A 21,600-nucleotide genomic window follows, 5' to 3' on the forward strand; every position below is an offset into this window, starting at 1 on the left:
ATCTTCCTCCACTTTATATGGGACGCCGCCACAGCATGGCTTACCAAGCAGTGCGTCGATGCGCGCCCGGGATCCGAACCAGCGAACCCCGGGCCGCCGCAGCGGAGCGCGCGCACCCAACCGCCTGCGCCACCGGGCCGGCCCCAGATCTACTTTTCTTAATCCACTAGTTTGTGTGTTATATGGTTGGTAAATGTTGATTAATTCTGAATCTTAGCATAAAGCAAACTTTTAAAGGCAGTGGGTCAAAATATGTGCATTGTAAGGGACATTCACGGTTTGATTTATAAAAGGCTGTTGAAATCAAAGAAATTCATACAGACTTAGCCTATATGCATTATTTTATGAAAAACATAAATAGTAAAATGATGAGGTCTCCAAAATGTTTCACATTCTATATATTCTCTGTATAGATGCACACATAACTTTCTGCTCTTAGGCATACTGCTCTCTCTTCTATTTTCCACAAAGCTATGACAACTTCAGCATTTATTTTCAGAATTTCCTCACAGAGTTTCTCTTGAAAACTTAATAGAAATAATAAAGAGGGAAAGCAGATTGTTTCAGTCAGGATTCTTGGTTGCAAGCAATTGACTCTGGCTGTGTTCAGCAGAAAATAAACATATTAGAAGGAACTTGGGAGGAACCCTACAACTCAATGATAAAAAGACCAATAACCCAATTTAAAAATGGGCAAAGGATCTGAATAGATACTTCTCCAAGGAAGATATACAGATAGCCAAAAGCACTTGAAGAGATGCTTGACATCATTAGCCATTAGGGAAATGCAAATCAAAATCTCAATGAGATACCACTTTATACCCACTAGGATGGCTAGACTCAAAAAGTCAGATAACAAGTGATCACTAGGTTGTGGAGAAATCAGAACACTCATCCTCATCCACTGCTGGTGGGAATATAAAATTGTGCAGCCACGTTGGAAAACAGTCTATCAGTTCCTCAAACAATTACACAGAGTTGCCATATGACCCAGCAATTCCACTTCTAGGTATATACCCAAGAGAAATGAAAACATATGTCCACACAAAAACTTGTTCAAGAATGTTTATAGCAGCCTTATTCATAATAGCCAAAAGGTGGAAACAACCCAAATATCCATCAGTGGAAGAATGGATAAGCAAAATGTGGTGTATCTGTATAGTGGAATATTAATTCATCCGTAAAAAGGAATGAAATACTGATACATGCTGTAAGTTGGATGAACCCAGAAAACATTGTGCTAAGTGAAAGAAGCCAGTCACAAAAGTCCACATATTGTATAATTCCATTTATATGAAAGTCCAGAAGAGGGAAATCTATACAGACAGAAAGTAGATTAGTGGTTGTTTAAAGCTGGGATGGGATTAGGGATGGGAGTAGGGAGGTGATAGCTAAAGAGGATAGGATTTCTTTTTGAGGTGATGATAATGTTATAAAATTGACTGTGATGAGGGTTGCCCATATCTGTAAATATACCAAAAACCTTTAATGGTACACTTTAAATGGGTACGTTGTATGGTATATGAATTATATCTCAATAAAGCTGTTTTTTAACAAAAGGAAAGATCAAGTCTAGAATTGTAAAAAAAAAAAAAAAAAAGGAAAGGAAGGAAGTTGGAGATCTCACAGAATTTCTGGGGGGGCTGGGTTACCAGGCTCTGAGCCTAAAACGTCCAGAGTCCTAGGCAGGTATGTTCTAGTGAAACGACCGCTGCTGCCACCTCTGGGCACCGGACAGCCCAGCTTCCACCTCCAACACTGACCTGGATTCTGAACATTGCCCCTGAAAGTGCTGCCATCGTTGTCTATGGAAATGGCACATTAACGCCACCAGCCATGTCTGAATGGATTCTGTCCCCATCCCTGCCTCTTTGCCTCAGGAATTTCCAATTCAAAAAATGGAGCGAGTGCTTCTGACAGGCAGAGCCCAGGCCATACACCTATGCTGTACCTGCAAGGGAGACTGGAAAGTATCTTGTGTTTTCAGCATGTATAATGGGAGGAGGCTGTGCCTCATAAGCTGAGTATCCCTCAAGCATAGAAAGGGATTTTAGATGCTGAGTAGCAAAACAAAAAACAAAACAAAAGATCCACTAGTCTTTTTGTTCAATTTTATATTAGGACTGCAACCCAAATTCCTATACTTAGTCTGATTTCTAAACAAGCTCATTTGAGATGCTAAAAAGATCAAGATTATAGGTTTGATTTCCATGACTGGTTTTGTAATCAGTTAGTTACTTTCTCTTTTATAACCTTACTCAGCAGTCTCACAAATTATTTCCTGATACCAAGGAGAATCACGTGAAAGAGTATATGGATTATTCATTGCAAAACCATTCTGACCTTGGCAGGTGTGGGGGTGGGGGTGGAGAAAATTCAGATTATTGACCTTGCTGATGTGGGATTAGTCTTCAATAAAATGCTAATGTATGTAACTATCTGTAATAGTCTAAGGTGACTGGATAGATTTTATCACTGAAGTTGATAACTTTACCTTTCTCTCTTCAATTTTTAAAGCCTTATGAAATGTTAGAAAATGCAGTTAACATAGTTCATGATTTCAATAATTAATGTCAACAATTCAAACACTTTAGGATGTCTTCTGGAGCATAATAGTGTGTTAAAAATCATTGTAGATTAGTGAGTCTTGAGTTTTCTTCCTGAGAATTCTACATATCAGGACTTTCTTCTCAGTTCTATTTAATTAACTGTCTGGTGGTTTTAAACTTTGACCAGTTGCCAAAAAGAATGAAAGGTTAAAACCAGTCTTGAGAAGTGTTGAATACAATTCAGGCTGGTAGTGTGTTGTTTTGATAAAATAAAAATAAACGCAATTCTAATAATTGACAAAACTTTTACTCTAGTCTGTTCTTCACTCCAAGAGGTACATATTTAACCAAATAAAAGTACAATATATCATTAATCTAGAATAAATTATTTGACATTAAAACTAAAATAACCATCATTTGCCCCATAATGTAATGGCACTAAATAGCTAGACTAACAGTTTGAATCCTGGTTCAGCCACTTAATTGCCCTAGGACCTTGGAAAAATTACTTGACCTCTTTGGGCCTCAGTTTCTTCATTTGAAAAAAGGAGATAAATAGCATCCACTCATAGGGTTATTATGAAAAGTAAATGAATTAATATAAGGAAAGCACTTAGAACAATATCTGATGCATGGCAGGCAAAACTCGATAAATGTTAGCAAATTATTATCTCAGGAATTTGTTGATTTATTTTGTTCACTTTTTATTTTGACATAATTTCAGATTTATAGCAAAGTGGCAAGAGCGCACTCTATATACCCTTCACCCAGCTTCCTCAAATGTTAATATTTTACCACATTTGCTTATTCTTGACCCTGTGTGTATGTGTGTGTTTCATTCTGTTTTTCACCATTTAAAAGTAAGCTGCAGTCATGATACCCTTTTACCTTTAACAGCTTCCGGGTATGTTTCTTTAAAACAAGAACATTTACTTACATATCCACAGTGCAGTTCTCAAAATCAGGAAATCGCCATTGATACAACATTGTTATCTGATCTTCAGACTTGATTCAGTTTTGCCAGTTGTCCCAATAATGCACTTTATAGCAGAAGGAAATCCCAGATCATGCCTTGAATTCTATTTCGTGTCCCTTTAGTCACTTTAATCTGGAGCAGTTCTTCATGAGGTTTTTTTTGTGTTTCAAGACCTTGACATTTTTTGATACATCCAGGCCAGTTATTTGGTAGAATATCCTTCAATTTGAGTTTGTCTGTTTCCTTGTGCTTAGATTCAGGTAATTTTTGGCAGGAACACATAGAAATGATGCTGTATTCTTTTCATTGGAATAGATCAGGTAGCATATGATGTTTTTGTCCCATTACTGGGCTGTTAACTTTGATCACATGGTTAAGATTGTGTGTGTCAGGTTTGCCCTGTAAGGTTACCATTTTTCCCTTTCCAGTTAATCTATTTATAGGGAGATACCTTTAGACTATGTACATATTTCTGTTACTGTAAAACTTTTCCCACTAGTTTGGTATCCATCAGTTATTATGATGGTTGCCAAACGGTGATTTCTAATGCCATCACTTCTTCTACAGTTATTAGTTACTACTTGACTTTCTGTGGACTTTGCCTTCTCCTCCGTTTATGTATATCATTATGGATTCATAGATTCTTGTTTATTTATTGGGTTACAATCTATTACTATAAGTATTTTGATCATCAAATTATCCCCAGTTTGGCCCGGGAGAGCCCCTTTCACTGACTCCTGAGTCCTGTTGTCACGTCGCTGTTTGAGCACTTCCTTACTTTCTGGCATAAGATGTTTCAGGTTCATTTTGTACTTGAGCTACCCCAGCCCTCAAGTCAGCCCTTTCTCCAAGGATGATAATTTATGTTTTAAGTAGAAGAAGGAATCTTGTATCTTATGCTGACTTTCCTCAGTAATATTGACAGATGAAATTTGGAAGTTCTGTTAAAAATGTTACTAATACTTTAAGATTAATTCATTTTCTCATTCACTAAGTTTCCTATCTGTGCTTGGGGCTAGATGCTTCCAATATAAATGAAGTTTAACTCCAGGTCACATTTCAAAAACAATGTCAAAATAATTGTTACAGACAATTAAATGCTATAGATGTTCAGAGAAGGGTTAGAGACCTGGGAATTGAAGAGAAATTTGAGAAAAGAGTAGACTTTGAATATATGGAAAGGAGCAAAGGGGACATTCAGTTCAGGGGTAGAGCAAGAGCAAAGCTGTGGCACTAGGAATAGGCATGCTTATTAAGGAGTTTTGAGTGGCCTGACTAGTAGATGGAAATAATGTTGGTAATTAGTGGCTAGGTGGGGTCCAGTTTATTGGGAGCCTGGATTCCAGGCTGACTCATTTAGAATTTATCCTACAGGCAAGGAAGAGTCCTTAAGTTTGGGGCTAAGTAGTCATAAGGATTGTTTTAGAAAGTTTATTCTGATGCTATGTTGCAGAATAGACTGGAAAACAGAAGACAAGTTAGGAAACTATTAAAATAATTGAGTCTAAGGCAGTAGAAATACAAATCGAAAAGAATTTGGAAAGTGCTTTGGAAGGAAGAAATGATTTTAGTGTGTTGAATCAGGATAGCTGGGAGAATGGGGGACTGAAAGAAGTAGGAAACTGATGATTTTAATAAGGGAAAGAAAACAGAAATAAATTACAAAGAGAAACTCAAAGAAAAACAGATTTGGTGATACTGAAATTTTTATTTTAACTTTTTTTTCTATAGTGGTTGATTAAAAGCCATAGAATTACTCCATAACTTTTTAAACAAAACAATATAGTTAAAAAGTAATGACATGGGGCCATATAATATCATAATTATTAGACACAGTAATGCTTGCTGAATTTCATAACACTTGTTAGAAATAGATATTCAATAATAGCTTTAATTTTCATAGTTGTAGATTTATAGTGAAACACGAAGTTGTTTTGGTTTGATATGCTCTAGTATATTCAACCACATTACCAGTCTCAAATCATGTCTCTGAACTGAGATCCAGATTCCTGATTGATGTGAAATGTATGGCTCTTGTTGGTATTTGGGTGTGAGAAATTCGTTTGCAAGTACATATAGCATTTGATTCTTTTTGTGTTATTAAAATTCACATTCTCATCTGTCTGTTTAAAAAATATACCATTTTTAACTTCAACTTTGTGTAAAGAAGAAGTCATCAGAAACTAAGAGCTTACAAGATCTTAACGTCACTACATATTGTGACCAAGACATGCTTTGCCATGTGTTGGGAGATAATTGTAGAAAGTACCTAGATCCAAACTTCCACAAGAAGTGAGAATGAATGTTCTTGAATAGATATTTTGACATTTCATTAATTTTACAATTAAATATATTTCAGTCTTCACCAGACCATCATTCTTCTTCATAGATACTGCAAGAAAAATGACACAGGTTTATCTCTCTAGCTGCTATCTCTTCGGGCTTTCTGAATTGGCTTGAATCCTGGAGGTTAGATCTAAAAACTAAACCTCCTTCAGTCCATAGGATTCCAAGCAGGGTTGTTCATTTGTTTGTTAATAGGTTAATATATAAGTTTCCTAATTAAAATTGGTTGAAAGAAATTTTACATGAAGTGATGTATTAACTTTACATTAAGTGATGTATAATGTGTTGGGATAGTGCTGGGTGACTGTCATAATTTCTGCTGTTACAGTTTATAAAAAGGAAAATAAAGTCAGTTCTTTATGTTGGGAGAGATTTCATGTTATCTGTATTTGCAGGCTTTCTGGCTCATATGCTGGAGGAATCCTTGCTGCGGGGGTGTTTTCATTTTCTCGTCTAACATGGCAGTGGTCCATTGCAGCAGAGGTTTTTAGTTTAAACAATCTGTTTGTGGGACTGCTTATGGCTCTTACTGTACATTTTGAGGAGGCAGCAACTGCAAAAGAAAGATCAAAGGTAACCTGTTTTGATCAAAGTGAAGTCACTTTTTGTTGTAATTTTTAGACGGATGCTGTATTTCTTTTTAACTTTGGTTTAGATACTGTTTATCTATTCTGATTACTGTCAAGGTAATCTAGGCATGTTGAGAGAGAAGATATTTTCAGTTCTTTTACTGTGAACCATGAGAGCCTTTATAAAACATGGGAATTTTTTTTCTCTAAGAGTTCAAAAGTTTTTTGGAGAATGAGAGGATTCTGACGTCCCTTTTGAGTCCTATGGGAAAGATAGGCTTGTTAGTTAATTCCTCCATCATTTGTGTTTGTGTATGTGTGTGATCATAAGATGCCAAGCTCTAGATTGGCCATCTTAAATTATATTCCATTATGGTACATTGACTTACTCCTTAATTGCAAAAAGATCAAATTTGTACTTTTTTTAACTAAAAGGAGAGTATCAAACATAAAAATGACATAGTTCAGAAGAGATTACAATGAATTCGAGGGCAAACTATCATCAAAATCATCTGAAATGTGAAGGAACCCTGTCTTCCAAGAGCTTACAGTCTACACGTTGGAAAGGGCCAGATCATCCTAGTATAGGCGGCCTTGTGTTGTTAAAGAGTATAGAAACAAAAGAACATCATGGTTTATCTGTAGTGTCCATAAACAGATCTGTGATGCTAGTAGAGTTTATTTTTTGTCTAAAATTAACTTTTTTTTCTGATTATGAAAATAACACATGTTCAAAAGAGCAAAAACACCACCCATGGATAACCAGGCTTCTAAATAAAAAGTGTTATATTTCATTTATTTAATTTAATAGGAGAAAAAGTAAAATAGACATAATTGCTGAACTTCAGTTATAGACTTTGAGTAGGAATTACATGATATCTTATTTCTATTAGGACTTATCTAGTCATCATACAGGACTTGCAAAAACTTAGTTTGAAAACAGTGATTTAAGGTCAAACTGCAGTGATTTGATGAGAATGAAAAATATTAAAAAATAATGGTGTTAAATATTGGTGACTGTTAGAGCATGACTGCTTGCATCTGAGAGGTTAATTTTAACCTGATAATGGTACAAATGCTTGGTTTTAATATAAAGAATAGCTTTTTACTATTGTGCTTACTTAGAGCTTTTGGTGAATTTTTAACTTGGATTTTTTTCTTTTATTTATTTTCAGATAGCTAAAATTGGTGCTTTCTGCTGTGGCCTTAGCTTATGTAATCAGCACACAATAGTACTCTATGTTTTGTGCATTATACCATGGATTCTCTTTCGACTTTTAAAAGAGAAGGTAGGTTTTTGTGTTTTGTAAAAGAGAAAATTCATAATATTTTATTTAAGCCCAATATAACATTTATGGCATCAGAAAACATGGGACTTTTAATTTTTTTTTAGTTTTATATAAAGCATAAATAACCTTAGGCCCTAACATTGACTGAAAAAATAGGGTTTACAAAAATTATGCAGTATTGATTGCAGTGGCATCTGGCCTGTTTCATAATTTTCTTACCGATTTTGAACAGCACCTTGATGAAAATAGGCTAAAAGGACTTAAAACAACAATAGAAAATTTCCTTAATTTTATTCTGCATTCTAAGACAAAGGATAGTGTATTAATAGTAGTTCATTCATTTATCCAACGGTTTATTGAGTGCCTGCTCTGTGCCAGCTGCTGCCTGGGTGCTGGAGATACAGCTCTCAACACAACAGGCACCATCGTGCCGTTGTGAAATAAACAATAAAATCTCTGGTAAATAACAGTCCTGTTTTCTCAGAACAGATTTTCTTAGAATTAAAAATGATTTAATTTAGTTTCTTCTTTCTCTGAAAGAGAAAATGATTATTAATTTAGATGGCAGTATAGAGCAATATAGGTAAATTATTTTGTTAGGCAGTGGACTTGTAGGAAAGGAGAAGGCAGGACGCTGAGTTAGACACAAGTTCTTGAAAGAGAGAAGCTCTATTCTGTCAGTCTTCCTCCCAGAGGTTAACACAGTCCATATCCAAAGCCAGTACTGGAGTCATTTTACTTACTTGATTGTTTGTTTGTTAATTACACTTCAACCACATTTGTTTATCATTTCATTATTTGTGACTTATACGCAGCTATAATCAGAATTATATTAGAAAAAACACATACAATAAAATTATTATATGGAAATAGGGAAATAATTATACCAAAGCTTTAGATAATTGTATTTACTGTACTTGAATACATTTTCTTTCTTAGCTTCTTGGCAACAAAGCAAAAAGGGTGGAGGTTATAAAATTCTGTTTATGTGATAAAAAAATAAATGAAAAGGAAACATAACAATTGACAGGAAAGATCACCTTGTTCTTGGAACTAAATTCTGTTAAGTCAATCATATAAGACCTTATGGAAGGGATGTTAAACAGCATAACAGGCAGTGTCTTTAATAGTGGTTTTATAGAATATAAAGAAAATTCTTTATATGTTTTTTTATTATATAAGCCCTTGATTAAAAAAATGGAGATATAACACAAAAAGGTATAACTCAGTAAAGACTTTTCTATGGACTACAAACCTGAGGATGCCCAAATATTTTTCCTCTGAACTGATGGATGCACAGATGGGGATGCATTGATACCCTGATATCAGTCATCTTAGCCAGGCTTCTTTTTTTTAACTAGTCTTCACTTCACTTTCTTTTGTTTTTTTTTTCCAGCTTTATTGAGATATAATTGACATATAACATTGTGTGAGTTTAAAGTGTAAAATGTGATGATTAATATATGTATGTGTTGCAAAATGATTACCACAATAAAGGTAGTCAACACCTCCATTACCTCACATAGTTACAATTTTGTGTGTGTGGGTTGAGAACTTTTAAGATCTACTCTCTTAGCATCTTTCAAATGTACAATACAGTACAGTCATGCATTGCTCACCTAGGGGGACTATGTTCTGAGAAATGTGTCCTTAGGTGATTTCATCGCGCAAACATCGTAGAGTGTACTCACACAAACCTGGATGGTATAACCTACTATATACACCTAGGCTATATGGTACTAATCTTATGGGACCACTATTGTATATGTGGTCCATCGTTGACCAAAATGTCATTTTGCAGTGCATGACCATATTGTTAACTATAGTTACCATTCTGTACATTACATCCCCAGAACTTATCTTATAACTGGAAGTTTGTACCCTTCGACCACCTTCACTAATTTCCCTCACCCCTCCACCCCCACCTCTGGCAACCACCAGTCTACTCTCTGTTTCTATGAATTCAGTTTTTTAGATTCTACATGTAAGTGAGATCATACAGTATTTGTCTTTCTCTGTTTGACTTATTTCATTAGCATAATGCTCTCAAGGTCCACCTATGTTGTCATAAATGGTAGGATTTCCTTCTCTTTATGGCTGAATAATATTCCATTCCACACCACATTTTCTGTATCTATTCATATGTTGATGGACACTTAGGTCGTTTCCATGTCTTGGCTGTTATTAAAAATGCTGCAATGAACATGGGTGTATAGCTGTTTTTTCAAGATAGTGATTTCATTTCCTTTGGATATACGCAGAAGTGGAATTGCTAGATCATATGGTAGTTACGTTTTTAATTTTTTGAGGACCCTCTGTACTGTTTTCCACAGTGACTGCACCAGTTTACGTTCCCACTAACAGTGCGCAAGGGTTCCCTTTTCTCCACGTCTTCGCCAACACTCATTATCTCTTATCTTTTTGATAACAGCCATTCTAGCAGGTGTGAGGTTATTCTTGTGGTTTTGATTTGCATTTCCCTGGTGATTAGTGATGTTGAACACCTTTTCATATATATCTGTTGGTCATTTGAATATCTTTTTGGGAAAAATGTCTATTCAGGTCCCTTGCACATTTTTTAGTCAGATTAATTGGTTTTTTGCTATTGAATTATGAGTTCCTTATATATTTTGCATATTAACCCCTTATCAGGTATGTGGTTTGCAAATATTTTCTCCTTCTATAGGTTGCCTTTTTGTTTTGTTGATTATTTCTTTTTCTGTGCGCAAGCTTTTTAGTTTGATGTAGTCCCACTTGTTTATTTTTGCTTTTATAGCTTGTGCTTTTGGTGTCATATCCAAGAAATCATTGCCATGACAAAGTCAAGGAGCTTTTTTCCTATGTTTTCTTCTAGAATTTTTATGGTTTCAGATCTTACATTTAAGTCTTTAATCCATTTTGAGTTAATTTTTGTGTACGGTGTAAGATAGGAGTCCAGTTTCATTCTTTTGCATGTGAATATCCAGTTTTCCTGGCACTATTTATTGAAAAGATTATCCTTTCCCCATTGAGTATTCTTGATCCCCTTGTCAATTATTAGTTAGTTATATATGCATGAGTTTATTTCTGGGCTCTCAATTCCATTGGTCTATGTGTCTGTTTTTATGCCAGTACCATACTGTTTTGATTACTATATAGCTTTGTAATATAGTCTGAAATCAGGAAGTGTGATGCCTCCAGCTTTGTTTTTCTTTCTCAGGATTGCTTTGGTTATTCGAGGTCTTTTGTGGTTCCATAAAAATTTTAGAATTTTTTTTTCTGTTTCTGTAAAAAATGCCATTGGATTCTTGATAGGATTGCATTGAATCTATAGATAGCTTTGGGTAGTATAGACATTTTAACAATATTAATTTTTCCAATACCTGAACACAGGATATCTTTCCATTTATTTGTGTCTTCTTCACTTTCTTTCATCAATGTTTTATAGTTTTCAGTGTTCAAATCTTTCACCTCCTTAGTTAAATTTCTTTCTAAGTGTGTTATTATTTTTGATGCTATTGTAAATGGGATTGCTTAGTTTTTTTAGGTCGTTTGTTGTTAGTGTGTAGAAATGCAACTAATTTTTGTGCATTGATATTTTATCCTGCAACTTTACTGAGTTTATTTATTAGTTCTAACAGTTTTTTGGTGGAGTCTTTAGGGTTTTCTATATATAAGATCATATGATCTGCAAACAGAGACAATTTTACTTCTTCCTTTCTGATTGTGATCCCTTTTATTTCTTTTTCTTGCCTAATTGCTCTGGCTAGGACTAGATGCATTTCTCAGAACGTATCTCTGTCATTAAGTGATGCATGACTGTATATACATACATGTATTTATGTATATATGTGTTTGTATATATATATGTGTGTGTGTGTATGTGTGTGTATATTTATGCTGATCCTACCCTAAAATAATTCTGATTTAATTGATCTGGGGTGAGGTCCAGACATTGATATTTTTAAAAAGCTCCCCAGGTGATTCTAATGTATGTGCACCTAGGACTCAGAACCCCTCTCCTGGACTCTCTGAAATAGCTCTCATGTTATTATTGTCTCCCTATTTATTTCCCACACACAAGGAAAATTCTGCAGCAATTGCATCTAGCCATTCTCAATTGAACTTTATAATATGTAGAAACTGCCCAAAATATAAACACTTACTTTCTTTAAAACTACTTTTAAGAAGAGCAAAGGCATGTTGTTCGATTAGTTATTTCTTACACTCTTTTCATGCTATCATTTTTTATGCATCTTCTTACCACTTTAGAAATATCAAATAAAATCAGTATTAGAATAAAAACACTCTGTTTTCAATTAAGAATATTTATTTGAAAATGCTAATATAAGTCAACTGCTTTTTCTACTTCTGGCGAATGTGAACCTTGGTTCTTATATTCAGTCACATATGAATTTTCCTTTTTTGTAAAGGAAAAATTGGCAATTTCCAATTTTGATATTCGTCAGAGAGCCCCTTTCCCAATTGCTAAAGCAACCAACATTTGATCTTTCTAGTATACCAGAATTCTTTTGGACTTACTCTTTATAAGACTTTGTCAATATTGTTCTTTGTTTTAGAAATGTGCAGATGAGAAATATATTCTCATGTGAGGCAACATTGTAACACAGAACATCACATTTCCTTCCGTCCTATATGTAAATTGAGAAAAAAGAGCATTCAGATGAGCTGGGAGGTTATTTAAAAGCTAGCTTCATTTGTGCCAAGTATTTCCATGAAATTTCCAAAACCCTTGTAGAAAGAATCATATTGTCAATGTATAATCACATTAGAGTATTTAGTTGAAGTCTACTCCTGATGTGGGTGATAAGTGAATTGGTGTTAGAACAATATTTGGGACATATTCAAAATCAGCCAAACAACTTAATCACTTCCAAGTGGGTTATCTCAGCTGTGCAATGCTACATGTCATAACATGATTTTAAATGTAAAAGATGCAATAAATATGATACTCATGAGTCTTTGTTAATATTATTTGCTTCACTTATATTTCACCTGCCATGCAGAGAAGTTCAGACTGACGCAATTTTCTGGTAATCCACAGTAATCAGGTTTAACATAGTATTCTATAGTGACTTACTATAAATTGAGAGATCAGGTCTGAGTAAACATATTTGATGTTTTCCTTGATGTGTTCTTGAAGGTCCAGGATGAATCACTAAAGCAAACATGGTTATAACACAATGTGCTCTCATGCAGGAACTCTCCCTGGGCTCTTTGTTGAAGTTGAGTCTGTACTTCTCTGCTGGTTTGCTACCCTACATCTACCTTCCCATCTCATCCTACCTCAGTCAAGCCCGTTGGACCTGGGGAGACCAGACAACGTTGCTAGGATTTTTGACACATTTTCTCAGGGAGGAATATGGAACATTCAGTCTGGTAAATTTGTATTTAAATCCCTTTTAAGGAATAAGTGGCAAAACTTCAGTGTTCTGGCTGGACCTTGATTGAAAAAAAGACAATCAATGTTTATCAATGACAGTACATAGAATTTTCATTTCAGTTATTTATGTAACAAACTTGCCCCTTGGAATGTGGCCTTTCCATACATAAGAAAGAAATTAGAATCACTTAACCTGACATCATACTGTTGTATATCCTGAATATACTTTTCAGGATAACAAGCATTAAAGACTCTGCTGCCAGCAGTTGAAGCATTTCAGTCTTCTTAGTGTTGGGTGTCACTTCGGGCTCTTGGTCTATGATTAAAAATATTTGGAAAAGATTAAAGGACAAAAACTCAGAATTTTTAATTTACCTTGACCAAAACACTTTCTTTTTACATATTTGATGAATGGTGTTCATGTCGTATTTAGTGTAATACCTGTGTGTAAATGCTTTATAAAATATCATTTTACCGAATGTGTGAAATTTAGTGTGTTCTAAGAAGTTCAAAAGGCCTTGCTTTCCTTAATACATAAATTAGGGGAAAACACTAAATGTGGTTATGGTAAAGGTTATCTGCAAAATGAGAGGATAAATGGATGGTTTTTTATTTTAATATACACAGTTATTTTTCTTTCGTAGTTTGTGCTTTTTGTGTCCTACCTGAGAAAGCACATCTCAGTAGAGTACATATTATGTGACACTATTTATACAAAATTCTAAACCATGAAAAAACTAAGCAACCTGTTGCTCAAGGATACATACGGAAGTAGTAAAACTATACATTTTTGGAAAGTAGAGGAATAACACAAAATTCAAGGTAACAGTTACCATGGGGGGATGAGAAATGCGAGGCCTGTGAGGGCTTTGTGAAGTACCTATGGTATTCACGCGGTTCTCTTTCTTAAATGGATGGTGGGGTCTATAGATTGTTTAAAACTCTTTATCCTTTAAATATACATTATATATGTTGTTTCTATATAGGAGATATTTCATAATAAAATAGGTTAATAAAAGGATAATTATTAATTATTTTTTGGCTTAGAGAATTTGATAATTTAAATTTGTACTGTGGTTTACTTATATTGGTTATTCCATTAAAATATTGCTTGAGGGCCATTCCAATTTGTATAATTCACACATAACTGTGAAATTATAGACTAACAGGTGATAATGAGCTCTAATCAAGGTGCCTAAAAAGAGCTTAAGGAAACTCTCTAACAAAAGTGTAAAGTCTGTTAATTCATTAATGTATTAATCATTCCTGCTGAAATAGTTTAACTGATTTTTAGCCAATTATTATCTCTGAAATTCTTCCTAAGGGATGTCCATGTTTAGTTTTCAGTGACTTCTCTTTAAAAATTTCATAAGGCTCTGAAGTAAAGACCTTGAATGAAGAGAGGTGTTGCATTGTATATATAAAACATGTATTTTTTAAATCAAGATAGTTAAAATACAATAGCCTAGCAAAGCTTCAGTTTCATGCTTGTGCAAATAAACTTTTCTCTTTTATGTTTAGGCCAAATCTGAAACAGGATCCAGTATGTCTCAAATATTGCTGTGAGTATGAAATATTTGAAACTTTTTTTAGATGAATTCTCTATTAGTTCCTTTAAATGATTTTTGGGAGTTCTGAGCTTATCTCTTTGTGAAGCAGTATGTCCTGTCTGAGAAGTGGTTTTCACCTGTACAGTTGTTTGTGTATACTGTCAAATATTGTAGTATTTCCTTCAGTAAGATAAAGCTTCAAGTGAGCAATAAATACAACAGTGAATGAGAATATCAGGATCCTGTAAAGAACATATAAAACTAAAATGTTTCAACTTTCAGTTGGATACAAATTACTCAATGTAGTGTTGCTTTATAAATTTATTCTTTGTTCTGGTTTTATATATCTTCTTTCTTTCAGAGACGTTTTGTAACACTATATTTAGCAATTTGAATCATTATTTTCTTGTTATTTTGGATTGAGCTACACTTTTTTAATTCTTCAGAATTTAATTTATTTAACATCTCTTAAGATTTTTCCTGTATTTTTGACTTACATATTTTTAACACCCAGCCTTATTAGAGCCAGCTTAAGCAAATACATTTCATTTATATTATCGACCAGCGTTCTTTGAAAATGGGTTAGTATTTGCTTTAAAACCTACACAGATTAAGACAACTTTAAAAATATCCACACCAATCCAGTAATATTTTTATAATATTTTCAATATAAAATTAGTGAAGAATTGTTTTCTATAACTCTAAAGTGATCTCCTAACTAATTATTAATTTGGGATTTTCAGGACTTTTCAAAAACCATTTTAAAAATATGGTGAGAATATTTCAACTCTACATGTGAGGTAGTTCACAGGTTCTCACAATTTCTGTCTTATTTACTTGCTTGCTTCCTTCCATCCTTCCTTCTTTTCTTTTTAAATGACCTACTTCCCGACTCCAAAAAATTGATACATAATCATTATAGAAAGTTTAGAAAATACAAGTAAACAAAAATAAGAAAATTAAAGTTGCTATAATTCTGACATGCAGAGATAACCACTATTATTAATCCATTAATATTTTTGTCTATATCCTTCCAATATTTTTTATATTTTTGTTTGTTTTTAAAAATGGGATAACAAAATACATAGTTTTATTAGCCTGCTGCTTTTCATTTTATACTATATCTTGAAAATATTTTCCTGCCACCAATTATGCTTATTTTGATGGTTCTCACAATTGAGTTTAAATATTTCTTTTTATATCTGACTGAGACTTTTGTGGGTCCTTTTTCTTTTTTGTTGGGGAGAAGGTAGCAAGAAGCTCAGTTTCCCTGTTAAAGGTAAAGACAGCTTTACCAACATCTCTGATCTTTTACTTAATTCTGCTCTGCTCCATGCTGAAAGACTCACTACCTGATCTTTTCTACCTACCTTCTGGAATTATCACACTCAGGATTACTGGTATATTTTGCCTTAACAAATCCCACATGAATTCCAAAGAACTCTCAAGAGTATAGACCATACATCTAACTTTTAGTAGTTGCACATGAAAGTCATCTATTGGGGAACTTAAAGGCCTCCTTTACATTGAAATAATAGCAGTTATGTTTTATACCCAGGAAAAAAGACGACAAAAGTGATGACCACTCACACCCACACTCTTTGTTCAAATCAAATCCTAGTGTAGAGTGGAGGCATAATCCTAGCACCCTTTGATTGAGTGAGAGAATTCCTAGTCTTTAGTTGTTTCAGGTGGACAGGAGTGTTGAGAAAGGCAACTCATAATTAACTTACTAGAAAATCCTTCAAAATGATGGAACTTAATCATCTACCCTTTTCGTCAAGCAAATTAAATTCTTTCCCCATGCATATCTCTACATTGCAACCCTGTAAAAGAAAATTATTGAATCTAACCCTAGGCAGTGACCATGTTTTAGAGCTTACATTTAAGCAACAGATTTCCCAGAATTAATTTTGAGACTGACTTCATTCCTTTTGAAGACTGGTTTAAAGTGGGCCTCATGCTGGGATCAGTTTTTCAAGTGTGTTGGAAAAGGAGTAAGGATATCTTCTCGTAGTAGATGAGTCTCCATTAGTGAAATACACATTATGTAGTTTCCATAATTTTATGGCATCACATTTTCTCCAGTAAAATTGCCAGTAGGGAGAAGAAAGTTCTTCAAGGTGGTGTATAGAGTCATTTCTTTTTTAAAAATTGGAGACTGCTAGAGCTATTTCAGAACTCAGACAACACCTGGAAAATACTTCTTTGTTAATGGAAGAATTTAGTTTAATTGTAGGAGAAAAAACACATTTCTTGGAGATTGCTTAAACATTTTTTGAGAGAAATAATATAGAAAAAAAGGAAGAAGATAACCCAGAAAAGAATGGTTAGATAGAGGTCACTTCTTTTGTCCTTTTTATTCTTCATGATTGGATCTCCAGAAAATTACTTGAACTAATTGTTTTCAATTTTAATTCAATTAATTCTAAATCACTGGGGGCCATGTCTACACTGCTGATAGAAGAAAGTCCAAAAACTCTTGTCAGATGACTGCTTATCAAACCAGTCAAGGATACAAATTGGTTTACAATATCAATATAATATACCAAGATCACAAATAGAGAAAAATTATTTGTTCTGATCCTATTCCAAATTATATAAGTTGGTAACCAATTGTTACAATTGAAAACATCTTAGAACCGTTTAACTCTTTCTTGTAGTACTTTTTCTCCCAAATTTAAAAGAAAACAAAATAATTTTAAAATCTGACTCCAGCCCTTAAAACTATTCAGTCCCTAATCGGATGTATTCTACAAAGAATGTTTTATTTGGAATTAACCAAATTTGTTTTCTGCCAACAATAAGTTAGATTGTCTTTTACAGTGCTCAAATAACAAATATGAAGACCCAACTCTCATTCAACATTCAAGCCCTCGCAGTTTGGGCAAATATATGTTTAGCAAGAAAGTGAGTAATATAATTCCTTTTCTTATTATTTTTCCCACGTTCATTAGTTCAATTAATATGTTCAATATGTCATTGTAGAACATTGCCGGTATTATATTATATTCCAAATAAATGACTCTAACCACTTCTATTAAAGCAAATATGTATTGCTTTCTTGCTAGTTTTTTGTTATAAATTAATAATTTTGAAAGATTGAACAGTATATTAAAATCTAACTAAGAAAATCATTTGATGTCTTAAGCTTCTGATTTAATCCCTTACTCTGCCCATAGCCAATTATTGTTGCATCGCAAAAGAATCAAACAAGTATTTGAATTCCTCTGAAGATAAAATTAGCCTCCAATGATAAAAGAAAACCTAAAAAATATAGCACTATTAACTTCCATTAATTTTTTGTTCATTTACTTTCTAATCTCTTGAGTGTATTTTTACATAAATGTATATATATGTATATACATTTATAGTTTTATTTCCTTAACACTTAACTTTATGTTGTGAGCGTTTTCCCATACCATAAAAATACTTAAAATCATTTAAATGTCTATATAATAGTCCATCCTATGACCTAGGAGAATTAATTTAAATGTTCTCTTATTTGAGGATCTTTAGATTGCTTCCACTTCTTCCACTATTATAAGTAATACCAAAGCATTTTTATGCATTAATGTTTGTCCACATTTCTGGTTATTGCTTAAAGATTTATGCCCTTGTGTCAAATTACTGGGTCAATAAGTATGAATATTTTTAAGGCTCTTGATATATATTATCAAATTAACTTTTCTTGAAGATTGTACTAACAGTCATTCTCAGACTGCTGCATTCTCACCAACATTGAGATTTGTCATTTTAAAATCTTTATTATTTTGATGCATGAAATTCTTTTGTTTTGCGTATATTTAATTACCTCTTAAATTAACAAGATTAATAATTTGTATTTCTTTGATGAATTTTAACTTTATATCTTTAGCTCTGTGAAGTTAAGTTGTCTACAATGTAGTACAGTGTGTAGTTTATTACTGTGTTTTGGTTATCTGTTCCAACTCAGATTTTTAAAACTGAGACCTTTCTTTGTTCCTACTTAAAAATGGAAAATTTTATGATCCAAATATTTTTTCCTATAGTTTAAAACTATGTAACATTATTATTGATATTCATGCGCAGAAATAATTTTGGACATATTTTAATTTTTTTTATAGGGACAAACAGAATCCATCCTTAGTATGGCTTTTTACTGCAATGTTCTGCATTTATTCATTGTTCTTTGCTTGGAGGGCAAATTTAGATATTTCAAAACCACTTTTCTTGGGTGTGGTAAGTTACTTAGATATATCCTTTGACCAGAAATTTGATGAAGAATGTATAAATTTGTCTTTCATGAATCTTATAGAAGAGCAAATTTTCTCAGAAATAGTTAAAATTATATATACATGATAATAAATCAAAAGTTAAATTATTGAACTAGTAAGGCTAAGGTCTCTTTTTAGAAAAAAATTGCAGTGTTTAGTTAACTCAATAGTCAGAAAAATAAATGCCAGGTAGATTTAAGGTAGTCATTTTGTGTGTGCTTGTAGATATAAGTACTACTGTATTTCTCTTGGAACTTTTTTTAATGGAAACTTATTTCTTACCTCACCAGTCCCAGTCTGTGCAAAAGAGCAACCACATTTCTGTTTTTCCCTGGCTGCCATCTCTAAGATTAGGATATTTCTTCCCCTTATAATAGAAACTCTATAAATGTAGATAGCTCTTTTTATAACAGCTGAAACCAACTGTTTTTGTGTGTGTGTGTTCAAAAGGCCTATAAATAATACCCTGCTTGATCACCTGAATTCAGAATCAATTGAGAAACGAAATAGACTAATATAACAGGTGGGCGAGTCATCTTTGTTGCTGACAACGCTGAGATTGGACAATGTGGTTTATACCTGTGGGCAAGGGGGCCTCCTCACTTGCATCCCAGAACAGACAGACTTAGACTAGTCACAGGCAGTGCTGAACAGCACAGGCCTCTCCCCACCCACTGGTGGGGGGGTGGGGGAGAGGGAGGGAGAGAGGGAGAGAGAAAGGGAGAGAGAGACAGAGAGAGGAAGACGGGGGGGGGGGGGGGGGGGGTGGCTATCAAGCCCAGTCCCAGCTCCAAACTCCCCAGTCAGATCAGTCCCCACAATCCTACAGGGAGAAATGAGTGAGGGGGTGTTATACTAGTGGAGCTTCTCCATATGGAAGGAAACTTCAGGAGTAAAGCAAAAGCATTGCTCCACCTCCTCCACCTTACATATAGCAGGAGTTCAGGATGAAGTATTGAGAAGAATGTGTGGATCCAAAAAGGGAGATTCACATGTCAAACTGGGAAGGAGGAATGTTTGAAAATTGAAAACTAAAGTGGCATGGAGTTAGAGTGGGAAAGTCAGTTAACAGGCCCTGAGTAACAGCAGGCATAAGCAACTAGATGTAGCTAAAGTACATATGCTTTAAAATATGTAAGTACCTGATGAGTTGCATAAATCAGGCAGCTGGACGTATAGTTTGCACGTCTCTTTCACAGGTAGAGCGATTCTGGATGCAGAGCAATGCCGTGGTGGCTGTCCTCGCTGGCGTTGGTTTGGCTGCACTTGTTTCTGAGAGTAACCGAGTGCTGAACACCAACGGGCTTCAGTATCTGGAATGGCTTTCAGCAACTCTCTTTGTAATTTACCAAATATATTCTAATTTCAGGTAATGCATATTTATTTTTATGAAAAGTAGAGCCAGAGACATTTGGACATTTAGATTCTAGGACTTCATTTCACCTTTAACTTGCACGGTTTTCAAAGTGAGACAGCCTGGGCTGAATGCAGTGGTTCTTAAACTTTTGAACCAGAATCTCAGCATGAGTGATGTGTAGTTTCAGGGCATCGCAAACAAGGGTTCACGTGTTGCATGTAAACTATCTGTGTATTTTCCTCTAAGGAACCCTTAGAGATACTTTGTAGGATCTGGAGTATATGTAAAATTCCATGATCTAAAATACCTCTTAGATCAAGAGTAAAGACATGTGAGCCTTTTTGTATGCCCTAAAATAATTCACTTTATGCTTCAAAGATTTTATCTTTTGAGTAATACCTGGCCCTTATCTAGTTCTCTCTGTGGTAATGAATATTAATTATTTTGAAATAAAGTTCTAAAAGTCTCTTAACCCTTATGCATTATTAGTATTATATGTGTTTTTCAAAATCTTTTTAATAGCCATTCTAATGAAAAGCTCAGTCTAACATAAAAGATGTCCAAGTTTTAGATGATAGTTCATTTATTTCCAGCAGCATTGAGTAAACATTACAGAAGTGGAAAAGTCCATTGGAGATTTGATTGATACTTTAAAAGGTTAAATTTCCCCTTTCAACTTAACTTTAAAAACCAATGTTCTTTATGAAATGAGGGTAGAGCCAGTGTTAGGAAGGCTGCATCACCAGGAGGCCATGTGGAAAAGGGATGCACGTCCCGGACACAACTAACTCCATAGCCAGCTCAAGAAGAGTTTGCAAAGCCCACAGTGTGTTTCCCAACCTTTTTTTATCCAGTCTTCTTCTGGCTTGGGTCTTTAGGGCAATCCACGTTCGACACGAGGGATGATTGCACAGGATGAGTGGTTTTCTTTTGTTTTGATTCTTTTATTTGCCCCAGGGGAATGGAACAGATAGCAACTTTGCTGGGTGGCAAAATGTGAAGGCCTCACCCCACAAAGTAGGGAATCATAGTAGGAAACAGTTGCATCAGTTATAAGGCAAGGATAATATTTTGTTCCTAGTAGTGTTTATTTGCTTTGTGATACTAACCCAGGGATTCAACTTTAGGCTGTGTTTCTCAGCACCACTGAATGTAGCAGACCTGATAATATAATGGGAAGGACATTGCTTGTTCCGTTTTTGATACTTCCACTCGCTTGCAGTCTTTTTCTTTTTTCATGGGAAGCTCTCAGAATTCATGCCAGTTTTTCTTTGAAGTTAGAAAGTGCACTTCATCATTGAAAAGAGTCATACTGCTGTTGTTGG

General features: G+C 34.3%; 1 protein-coding gene across 6 annotated transcripts in view; it reads left to right on the plus strand.

Annotated features, from left to right (window-relative positions):
- Positions 1-21,600, plus strand: part of TMEM260 (transmembrane protein 260) — a 66,855-nt gene that overhangs the window by 20,944 nt on the left and 24,311 nt on the right. For all 6 annotated transcript variants that reach the window (XR_009223683.1, XM_058566992.1, XM_058566993.1 and 3 more), the window contains exons 4-10: positions 6,267-6,444; positions 7,616-7,729; positions 12,929-13,108; positions 14,634-14,674; positions 17,489-17,572; positions 18,769-18,883; positions 20,118-20,287. Coding sequence is in view for 5 of the 6 variants with exons in the window: in XM_058566992.1 (XP_058422975.1) it covers positions 6,267-6,444; positions 7,616-7,729; positions 12,929-13,108; positions 14,634-14,674; positions 17,489-17,572; positions 18,769-18,883; positions 20,118-20,287 (882 nt within the window). In the remaining variant the exon portion in view is untranslated. The remainder of the gene's footprint in view (positions 1-6,266; positions 6,445-7,615; positions 7,730-12,928; positions 13,109-14,633; positions 14,675-17,488; positions 17,573-18,768; positions 18,884-20,117; positions 20,288-21,600) is intronic.

The sequence above is a fragment of the Diceros bicornis genome, chromosome 24, assembly GCF_020826845.1.
Source record: "Diceros bicornis minor isolate mBicDic1 chromosome 24, mDicBic1.mat.cur, whole genome shotgun sequence".
In the NCBI taxonomy this organism is placed as follows: Eukaryota; Metazoa; Chordata; class Mammalia; order Perissodactyla; family Rhinocerotidae; genus Diceros; species Diceros bicornis.